The sequence below is a fragment of the Pangasianodon hypophthalmus genome, chromosome 29 (genome assembly GCF_027358585.1).
Source record: "Pangasianodon hypophthalmus isolate fPanHyp1 chromosome 29, fPanHyp1.pri, whole genome shotgun sequence".
NCBI classification, from domain to species: Eukaryota; Metazoa; Chordata; class Actinopteri; order Siluriformes; family Pangasiidae; genus Pangasianodon; species Pangasianodon hypophthalmus.
The window spans coordinates 3,849,291-3,860,823 of NC_069738.1; the positions used below are offsets into that span (position 1 = coordinate 3,849,291).

An 11,533-nucleotide genomic window follows, 5' to 3' on the forward strand; every position below is an offset into this window, starting at 1 on the left:
AGTGTCTGCGTGTTATCTCTGTTGCATGTGCGAGGCGTGTAATTATGAGATCCGTATCTCTTTGCTAAAATGATTTGCTGTCTTTTATGAGTGAAAGGTTTTAAATACAAATCATTCTACACCCACCTACACACATACCCACACACAAACACAAACACACGCATGCACCCAGACAGGTTCACAGCACAGGAATGGTGGCATTGTTCACGTTATCTATGTATAGGTATTATAGAAGAGTTTGTGTGTGGAATTTGATGAATTACAGTCATGGTTCCACTGAAAAGGGGCCTGTCTCTGGAGCTATGTGAATTATTTTTGAGACAAGCCCCACCCGGTATGTCGATAACTGACACTTTCACAGTTCACTATAAATGACAGTTTTATATATGTATATATACAGTCAGGTCTGGAAGTATTTGGACAATGACAGAGTTTTTGTGATTTTGCCTTTATACACCACCACAAAGGATTTGAAATAAAACAATCAAGATGTGATCGAGGTGTGGACTTTCAGCTTTATTTTCAGCTTTATTTCATTACAAAAATATGGCATTTACCATTTAGGAATTACAGCCATTTTAAGCAAAGTACTTCCATTTTCAGGGGCTCAAAGGTATTTGGACAATTGACTGACAAGAAGTTAATTGACCAAGTGCGGTCCATTCCCTCGTTACTTCAAGACAAATGAAGCTGTGTGTATATATGTGTGTATGTATAGCGAGTGTTTATTTTAGTTTGAAACTGCATACACACTCACTATTCCCTACTGTAGTTCTCCAGAATGAGATTTTTCATGCAGACTCTCTAGTAGCAGTTGACCAATTCTCTGCCCAAGCAATCGCATACTGCCTTCAAATGCAGTGAAATGCCTCAGAGAAAGCACTGGCTTTGAAAAGAAAAAAATGCTAAGTCTGGCTTTGGAAAGAAAAAATGATAAGTCCAAAATCCTCCCTCTCAAAGACTTATTTGACTTAATTTAATGTATTGATGCTGTTGTTCCTCTTTTGGCTGCTCCCGTTAGAGGTTGCCACAGTGGATCATTGGTCCGTGTATTTGATTTGGCACAGATTTTATGCCGGATGCCTTTCCTGACACAACCAGCACCCTGCTGCATGCAACCAAAGTGGCTGGGGCCGGTTCCCTGGCTGGGAAGCATATCTGGGCCGCAGCGGTGAGAGCACTGTGGCCTAACCACTAGTCCTATAAGGGACCCCAATTTAATTGTATTGATTGTTTTAGCCACCATTTACAATATACGCGGTGTTTACTCTAGTCTCTATATAATTATGTTAGATTTCTGTCAATCTAAGCCAAGATAGTGAACAACATAAAATTTAGCATAATGTTTTTTGCACAACTATGCATGCACCCTTCATATGAGCTCACATGTGCATGCGCTATGAATGGTTGACCATAATTTTTCAATTATTCAACTGTTGCTGGTGCATGTGCATGAGTGATGTTTAGTGTTGCAGAAATGAGTGAGAAAGAGGAAAGATGCCGACAAAAAGAACACCTAGGCGTCAGTACATATTCTCCCTCCACTGTGAGCCTATATTTTAGATTTCAAAGACAACACGGCTAGCTTATTTGGCCATTTACAACACCACCATCAAGCCCTGTACAAATAATACATCCCTTTCAACAGTTCTGTGGTATCTGGGAGAAAAGAAATCGGCATCGTATCAGCCACTACAAGTGCTGTACAGTAATATCAGTCATTACGGGTTGTAATCCAGTTATATACTGATCAATATGGGTTCTCATGCAGTTATATATTGAACACCATTGGTTCTCATGTAGTTATAACTGAATACCATGGGTTCTCATCCAGTTATACACTGATCTCTATGGGTCCTAATGCAGTTATACACTGATCGCTATGGGTTCTAATGCAGTTATGCAGTTATGTATTACTCACTATGGGTTCTCATGCAGTGGATTAGTAGTTGGAGCTGCAGGTCGGGTCCAGCTGGGTGCTGAGGGGAACCAGTTCAAATATGTAAATGATTTCCTGAGAACGGAGAAAGTATTCTGACTAGAACAAACAGACCAAAAGAACATGTGGGTGAGGCAGTAATGCAGTTCTGTACATTCCCATCATACTATTAGTCAAAATAATTGGCAAAAAAATGTAAAAGGTAAATTGGTTTTACAGCTGGTTTTACAGCATAGAACCAACAGGGCTATCTAGAATTCACAGTGAATAATACAGCGTGAGCTCCAGAAACAGATAAGTGTCTAACCCAGGATCTCTACATGCCTGTTATACGCTGCCTCCAAGTAGTCAAGTAGAAGTTTGTGCATACGAGCTTCAGAGGTCGTGATTATGACCTGGTGTGTGTTTGGTTAGAAAATATGAGAGAGAAGAGGTTTTCTTCCATTTTTTCTAACCAAAATACACACCACATCATAATCATGACCTCCGACCTTATTAGGGGGCCAAGCACTGAAGGTGCGAAGGCATCCTATTGTTATTCTACCTTTTCTTATTATTATTCTTCTGCTTCATCTTTTGGCTAGGATGTCTATGGCAGCCCATAGAACCGTCTGGTAAAAAGTGAAACACACTGATTGGGGAGGGTCTATGGAACATTCGGACCAAATTTTGGCAAAGTGCTGCCAACACTCTAGCGCCACCATCAGGTCAAATTTGGGCTTAATTTGGAAGTACGTCCATGGTTATAACTTTTGAACCATGTGTCCAAAATGGCATCCCTGGATTCCCTGGGTCAAGACGAGTTCAATGCACCCTATAATGTCAAATTCTGCATAATTACATTTACTGCCATCTTGGTTTTCATCAAAAACTTTTTTTTTTCGTTACTCCTTCTTCAAATTTTGTCTAATCATCACCAAATGTGGCAGACATCATCTTCAGAGTAAGCCTCACAAAAGTTGTCAGAAGAATTTTGAATATTCCAAGTGGTTTGCCCATAATGGGCCAACAAATCTGACAGGGAAACCGCCAAACAGGAAGTGAGGCTGTATCTCAGCAACGGCTTGGTGCACAGACACAAAACTTGGTAAAACCAAGACCTGAGGCTATGCAACAAATTTCGCAATGGTGAAACAATAACATGACATTGTTACAATAACATGATAAAAATGCTTACATCTAATAGCCATTTTTGCTTCTTCTCCTCCGAATTATGTCCAATCTCCACCAAATTTGGCTCACATCATCTTGAGACCTGTCTGAACAAAAGTTATCAAAGGAATTTTGATATTCAAAACTGTTCTCCCATAACGGACTGGCAAATTTGTGAAACTACAAATCATAGGCTTGACATTCACATTGGCGGCCATCAAGACTTTTTGTTATTTGTAACGTGGAAAATAGAGGCTCATAGAAAAATATGAGTTCCTGAGTTGTAACCACGACACTGTGGTGCCATTCAAGTGCACTCACTTTGTAATTTGATGTAACTTGTAATTATAACAGCACGTGAAGGCAGCAACAGTGCTATGGGTCAGTGCTATGGGCACATTTGGAACAAGACAACCACTGTAAATGATTTTCTTACTGTTAACTGCAGCAGGACAGACAGGTTTGTGTAAAACAATTAACTACATGACAGAACAGCAGATCATTCTCTGATGCTTTTGAGATGCTCCAGTTTCAGCCGAGTGAGGAGAAGCTTCCTGTCTCACAAGTGATACACTGAACGAGTCACACACACCCACTCTGATTTCTCACATCCAACATACAATGTTCACTTCCATTTATTACACAACAAGTTACATACATGAAACACAACTTCTAAATGTCTAGGTTATCCCATTTTTTAAAAAATAAAAATTATTCATATAGATTTTTTTATTTCAAAAATTATTCTTCGTCATTATTTACAGGTAAATCTAAAAATATGTAGTGACACAAACACACTCTTGACTTCACAATCAAAACAGAAAAAAAACATCAAAATGGTTGGCAAGGAGACATACCGCCATGAAACCCAAAATAAGTTTTATTTTTTTTTTTACAAATCGGACACACATATTTATATACACACACACACACACACACACACACACACACACACACACACACACACACACGGACCCAGTGAGGAATAAAATTTAACTCTAAAAATACAGTAATAGAGCTCAGTTTTGATTATAGATGTCATGTCTTAGATTTTACTGATGTAGGGACGGAAAATACTGAAAAAAGTATATCACGATACTTTACTCATGATACTCATGAGCGATACTTATGATGCATATGTATTAATCTCTGCCCACATTTTTCCCCCCCTTTCCCCCCAACTGTGTTCACCCACCAGCTAACTCTCCCCTATCATATGACGGCTACCAACCAGGGAGGGTGATGGCTAGCAGGTGCTTCCTCTGAAGCCAGCTAACCACATCTTTTCAAAATGCTGCTCATGCTGCTTCACAGGGAGGAGGAATGCGCTATTTGCCCTCTTCCGCATAGATGAGCTCATAGATGCTCGTAATTGTCAAGTGTTACTGTGACTGACAGCGGAGAGAGTAACAGCATCTCTCCCACCCGGAGAGCATGGCCAATTTTGTTCCCTTGACTCTCAGCCTTGGATGGCTGGAAGGTTTCATTTGAAACATGAGATAAAAGAGAGTGTGTGTGTGTGTGCGCGTGTGCCATCTTGGTATTTAGAATTTTCAATCAGTCTTGCAAAAATCAATGTGCTTTCTTCTTAGATTTGTATTTTTGTAGTGTGTTTAATTAAAGAACAGTCTGTTTCACTTACCCTGAATTTAGTCTATCAGCCAAGTCATGTTCAAGTTTTTCTTCTTTATTTTACACTGAAGCTATGAGACTAATGTAGCTGACTATTATTGGAAGCTTACAGTCACTAGTTGGGAGCTTCCAGTCTCTAGTTGGATGCTTACAGTCTCTAGTTAAAAGCTTACAGTCACTAGTTGGGAGCTTACAGTCTTTAGTTGGATGCTTACAGTCACTAGTTAAAAGCTTACAGTCACTAGTTAAAAGCTTATAGTCACTAGTTGGAAGCTTATAGTTGCTGGTTGATGACTGCATGTCAACTTTAGAATCTAAAATGCTGGTTCTAAACCCTGGGCTAGTGACTGACATGTACAAACCTGATCAGAAGTGTGTTTAAATAAATAGTCTGATTTCAGTAAATTATCCATGAACAGACGTTACTATGACTGAGCAAGCGTTCACAGCAGCACAAATTCGTCCATGCTGCTCCGCTTACTCCTTTGTCTCCCTTTGTCTTTGGGTGGGATGTGCACCTCTGCATCAAAGGTCAACTCCAGCTGCTCATGCTGATCTTGCCCACTGCCCTCCACAAAGGTGAAGATGGGATACGTGTCTGTGGACGAGGTCAGAGCCTGGAGAAGGAAATGGAGGAGTGAAGGAACAGACGGATACTGCAGGGAGGATCTGAGATGACCTGATCCCTTACTCCTCCAAAGCTAACACAGTAACGGAGTGGCCCTAACGATGGTGTCAGGAAATCCACGAGGGTGTGGACGAGGGTGTGTTAACAGTATTGAAACGGAGCCATAGTGTATTAGCTTTTGTTACACTGTGAAGTAGAATTAAAGATGATATGAAGTGGACTTTTGAATTAAAAATGGTTGTAGAAGTGACCCGTTTTAGGCAAAGCGTGTTGGGTTAAAAGGTGACATTTGCCTTTGTCCCCTATCTTGTGTGTGTGTGTGTGTGTGTGTGTGTGCTCTTCCTCTGTTACCTTGGTGACTTCAGCACGGAGTGTGTCAAAGTCCCTCCTGCTCTTAGCGTAGAAACCCAGCGTGCAGCTGGGGTCCATGCGGTGAAAGGGCAGCTTCCTCGCCGTCTTACAGTGAAATGACTGCAAGCACACAGCAAAACATACACTGTAACCATAACAATGCCAGCTAACTACCTAGCCTCGCTTTCTCTCTAGATTAGATTTATTGTTCTCAGTAATGCAAGTGATATAAATAGTTGGTGTAACTCTGGTGATGACAAGGCTGATTGACTTCGCTGTAGATTCTGAGGCAGAAAAATCAAAAGGAACTGAGCTGCTTGTGCAGCCACAGTTAAAGTGAAATGTCACTTCACATACCAGTGAACCAAACATACACACACTTACTTTACTTTTAGTTACAGCTGCAACTGAATATTGACAGTGAAATATTTTCCACTTAATAAGACTCATTTTTTTCACAAATACTGTCCTCCATCTTTGTTTTTCTTGTTTGCCCCTGACTTAGGACCTGGTTGGGAGGTAAGAAAGAGCTTGACAATTTCTGAAAACTTTTTTTTTTCAGAATTCTGAAAGCTCTGCTGTGACCAAAAAATACAGAGCATCACTTTTTAAAAGCTGCCATTGGATAGTCGCTGCCTGCTCATTAGAATTAGGCCACGCCCACCTGCCAATTCTCGAGTTCAGCTGGCATTTGAACAATGTTTCATCATATTTATCAAATTATATCTGTTTTGAATACACTGTTTTTAAAATGCATTAAAAATCTACTGATTTATTTTTGTTTTGGAAAGTTTTGGATTCAGTGCTTGTGTACACCGTAAGTAAAGAAGATGAAGGTGATTAAGCATTTCCATACCTCTAAGGGGAAGTTGGGCTGATGGATATCTACAGCAGCCTGACAGAAATGAGGATCCAAATACAACAGCTGATCATCTGCTTAGAGGAAGAAAAAAACAAGCGTGTTTATTATACACTCTGAGATCAGCTCTCCATGATCATGTGACCATCATGAATGTCCATAATTCCCTGATAATAAGTCACTTACGGCTATAATATGGATGTATTTTCCGGACAAATTTCAAAAGTAATTGCAAGTTGCATTTGCAATTGTGTTTCCTATTTGTGGACACATAAATTGTGACATAATTCAAATTCAAATGCAAAATCTTGTATTACCGCTTGGATCTTCATTTACAAGAACATATAATGTCTGCCAAATTTCAAATGGAAAATCAAAGTCCATTTGTAATTGCATTTCCCATGTCTTAGGACTGAGTTATGACCCTGTCATACTGAAATAGCAATAGCAATTACCCTGTTTGTTATTTCACTTCCTTGGAGTCACATGTGGAGCCTGCCAAAACTCAAATGCAATTGCAATTCTCTTTGCATATCCGATGCCTTGCACAGAAGCCGGTCAATCAGTGCTGGGGATGGGACTATACTTTGGGCCGTGTTTGTATTTGGAAGTGACGTCAGTCACAGTCAATGACCAAGAAAGAAAACGTGCAGATGACTGTGCTGATGCTTCACTCCTGCAATGGAGCGCGCGTGGCCGAGCAGTGTGGCTAAAAGATCATCCTTAATTTCGGTTCAGAAAACAAGATGAATGACAATTTATCGATATAAATAAAACATTCAATACACACATGTAATAGTGTTTCATGTTTTTACATTATTTAAGGTTTTTATACCAAACATAACGTAAAATTATGGTACTCTGGAAATTATAAGGTTTGGTACAATTACGTTACAAACTTTAAGTGATATGTACACACACATACCAATCATAGGTCAAAACATTGCTAAATTTTGTCTGAATTATAAAAGCCAGATGTGGTACTAAATGAAGAGCCATTTGGGAGCCAAAAGAGCCGGCTCTTTTTTTTTTTTTAATTCAAGAAACGTGAACATTATACACTTTCATTCAGTTGCAAATATTAAACATTATTCAGTTAAGTGTGCCATCAATAAAATTCCCATCACTAACTTCTTGGCCGTTGACTTTGACTGAGGTCACTTCCAAATACTAACACGCCCCATAGTATAGTCCCACCCCCAGCACTGATTGGCAGGTTTCTGTGCAAGGCATTGGAAATGCAAACACAAAGGCAATTGCGATTGCATTTGAGTTTTGGCATGCTCCACATGAGACGCCAAGGAAGTGAAATAGCAAACAGGGTAATTGCTACTGCTATTTCAATATGACAGGGTCATAACTCATAAGACATGGGGAATGCAATTGCAAATGGACTTTGCTTTTCCATTGCAAATCTGGCAGACATTGTACGTTCTTGTAAACGAAAATGCAAACGGTACTACGCGATTTGCATTTGCATTTGAATTATGTCACATTGAATTATGTCTGTTTAGAGAAAAAAAAAAAATCAACAAGCAATAATGTGGTTTAGATTTTACTTTAGCACCCTCTGCTGGTGTAGTCCATTTTTTTCCTGTAAGACTTGCTGTAGTTCAACACTGAAATCTTGATCGTCATGTTTCTGTCAAGCCCCAAAATGTCTGTCCTGAAATAAGAAACATGCACCAGCCAATCAGAAACATGTATTTCTCACTCACCCTGAAACCCCATGAAGTACAGCGAGTGCTTCGGCTTTCCTCCGATTATTCCCACACAGCACTTCAGCTGAAGCAGTCTCTAAAGGATCAAGCAAAGAAAACATCAACAAGTGTGTGTGTGTGTGTGTGTGTGTGTGTGTGTGCGTGTGTGTCTCCATACCTTCACAAACGGGACATACGCAGGGTTGAGTGTGTCTCCGCCGAGTCTCACAGGCACCAGGATAATAACAGAGCGAAATCTCGCTGAGAGTTCACACTGACATTCTCCACACAGTCTCATCACATCTCCCACATACACTACACACACACACACACACACAAAGAGATGCTGCTAATACTTCATTACTGGCACTCAGCATTCATCACACATATGAAGCTCTACTGATTATTTAAAGAATAAAACACTCTGTATTGTGCAGTTACAGTAAAGAAATCATTGACAGGGTGGTGTGATGAAGTGGATTCACTGTTTTCTGCTGTATAAGTCCCTGTAAATGTGTTGTTACTATAGAAACGTAACAACGAGCACATTAATGTAAACCTGCACTATTGTCAGAGATGCTGTTACGGAAAAATAATCATCACCTTCTGACCAATCAGGATTCAGAACTCAACAGTGCTGTGGTACAAAGGTTTTTATCACTACTTTTGGTAAATTTTTTGCCTGCTGTTTACTTTTTTCTTTTTTTCTCTCTCCCTTTCTTAGGAGTGTCTTTATATGCAACTTTATATATTGCTAACAAAATTGTTATTGTCTTCTGAAGAGGAGAGTGGTGGCAGTTTATTTATTTTTTTAAACGCACCAGTGCAGTCCTGTGCAACATACACAGCCAGGTCATTCACTTCAGACTCTGCTACTGCCTTCCTGTAAACACACACACACACACAGGTGAAAATAACAGCAGTTTGCATTACAGAAATGCAGAAAACGTTGATCGTTGGCATTGTGTCTTACCGCAGCATGTGTGCCGCGACAGAGGGGCCGTACCAGTCACCTGCCCGTTGCCCTGACGACCGTCCCAACTCCACCAGCTGATGCAGGCTGAACGGAGCAGATGGCGTGTCCCCGAACCACGCCACCAGACGCCGATGTCCGCTCTCCTGCCCATCTTCATCCTCATCCAGTATGGCACCCTCGCTCCGCCTCCTCTGCCCCACCCACCGGCTCCGTCTCAATCCCAGCACAAGGGGCCGAGAGTGTCTGAGCTCCAGGTCGTCTCTGGTCTGGTGATGAGCTCCAGACCACGTCCAGCCTGAGAGCAGGAGAGCGTGAGCATGTGAGTGTGAGAGTGTGTGTGAGAGTGCGTGTGTGTGTATGTATATACCTGCAGGCAGTGTGTGTAGCACTAGTGCCTGTGCGAGCAGCATCTGGGCGGAGCGCAGCGTGCAGCCCCACCCACTGTCTGAGGTCAGAGACGATTCGTGCAGCGAGGAGAAGCCTCTCCTGTACGTCATCCAGAACAGAGACGAGAACACACACCGGAACTGCTGCCTCTCACCTAACACACACACACAGAGCATCTTTGAGAGAGTGGTGTGTGTGTGTGTGTGTGTGTGTGTGTGCGTGTGTGTGTGTGTGTGTGTGTGTGTGTGTGTGCGCAGGTGATACACACCTTCATGGCTCAGGTGGTATGTGTGACCCAGCAAACACACAGGAGAGTTTTTACTCAGACGAGGTTTAGCTTTCAGAGTCCAACCTGAAACACACAAAGTTCAGTAAAACACACACACACACTCCCGTCTCTCATGTTTAAACTGCAGCACAGGTTGACCCACACCTCCATACTTCACACTGTTCCACGCTGACACCAGTCGGCTCCTTAGCCTGGCTTTGTCCTTCACTGCCTCTGAGGCGTGTGTGTGGTCTGAAGGTCCGGGGTGTGACAGGAACTCAAATGACTCCAGGTCTTCTGTGGAGTCCACCTCATCAGGACATGCAGAGGTCATCATGTCGCTATGCTGGAACCGCTCACCATGGCAACCTGAGAACCTGTATCCAAGCAACCAGCATCAACAGTCATAAGAAGTTTTTTGCTTCACCTGGACTTACTGCTATACGACTGTGTGTGTGTGTGTGTGTGTGTGTGTCTGTGTGTGTCCTGCTGAAAAACTTCAGAGTAAACATCAGAGGGTTATTTGTTTTATTTATTTAGTGTGTGTGATGATAGGATCTTTAGCAAAGACAAACATCTAACACACACACACACACACACACTCTTTTATCTTACTATCTTTGTGAGGACTTATTCATTATTAATGTAGCTAATTAACACTATGCTATTCCTAAATCTAACCTGACCCTTAACCTCTGCAATTAAAATCAAACTTTTCATCTCTTTTATCTTTTAAATAAAAACTGCAGTTTTTGTTTATGTCCGTGCTTTTGTTTTATTGTTCACTCTTGATCACTGCATAATCTGAAACTTAACAACTTTGAAGAAGCTCTGCACACTTCACAGGGTCCAACAGAAAAAAATATACTTGTGAAAATATCATCTGTTAATTGTGTTAATGATTAATAATTAATCAGTTGAATTATTTGTTTAAGACTTGCAGAAATGTTAAATAAACCAGTGCTAAGCAGAAATGAATGAATTTGGACAAAACTCTCGCAAAATGATTCACCTGGCTCACAGCAAGTTTAAAATCTCACATAACATTTAATCCTGAGATAAAATAATAAGAAAACAATAAGAAGACAATAAAGCGGTTTTATTTTTCTATCACTATCTAATTCCTCTGACTTTAGCAGCGTTATTAATGCAGCTGAATGACCGAGATTTATTAAAATAAACACTTACCATGGATTTATCTATATTACAAAACATTATTCTTTAATCTGAGAGGATTCCTGACGAACATCTCCAACATTACTGACGCCAAAACTTTCTGAATTATGCTTCACTTCCTATTTACTCTGTTCTTCGCCTGGCAACGCAGCACGTATCGTGCAGCTGATTGGCTGGAACAGGACACGTCACAGTCGAGAAAGCCAATCAGAGAGATCCAAAAGAAGGTCAAAGGGGGAAACAAAATCCGTGTCTAATAATAATTATTGCATTTAATTATTTATATAGCGCTATAAGTTTCAATTTTCTACATGTTAAATAAATATAAATAAATATACAAATAAGTAAATAAAAGTAAAAATTACGAAAACGTATAATTGCTCTTAGTTTCGATTCAAAATGCTCTAAGTATATAGATAGATAGATAGATAGATAGATAAAAACAAACAAACAAACAAATAAATA

At 40.5% G+C, this 11,533-nt stretch overlaps 1 protein-coding gene across 2 annotated transcripts; it reads right to left on the reverse strand.

Moving 5' to 3' along the window:
- Window positions 1-282: 282 nt before the first annotated feature.
- On the reverse strand, window positions 283-11,206 carry LOC113534296 (cysteine protease atg4da). Of its 2 annotated transcripts, none has more exons than XM_053231591.1 (11): window positions 11,081-11,206; window positions 10,058-10,269; window positions 9,893-9,976; window positions 9,605-9,778; window positions 9,235-9,532; window positions 9,083-9,144; window positions 8,440-8,576; window positions 8,280-8,358; window positions 6,559-6,638; window positions 5,703-5,822; window positions 283-5,340 (listed from the first exon to the last, which is right to left on the reverse strand). In XM_053231591.1, the coding sequence occupies exons 2-11, from the start codon at window positions 10,227-10,229 to the stop codon at window positions 5,167-5,169; spliced, it is 1,380 nt and encodes a 459-aa protein (XP_053087566.1). In that variant the 5' UTR covers window positions 10,230-10,269; window positions 11,081-11,206; the 3' UTR covers window positions 283-5,166. The 2 variants fall into 2 exon arrangements, with proteins under 2 accessions (XP_053087566.1, XP_026782786.3); XM_026926985.3 differs by having other exon boundaries at window positions 285-5,340; window positions 6,559-6,635.
- Between the last annotated feature and the right edge of the window lie 327 nt (window positions 11,207-11,533).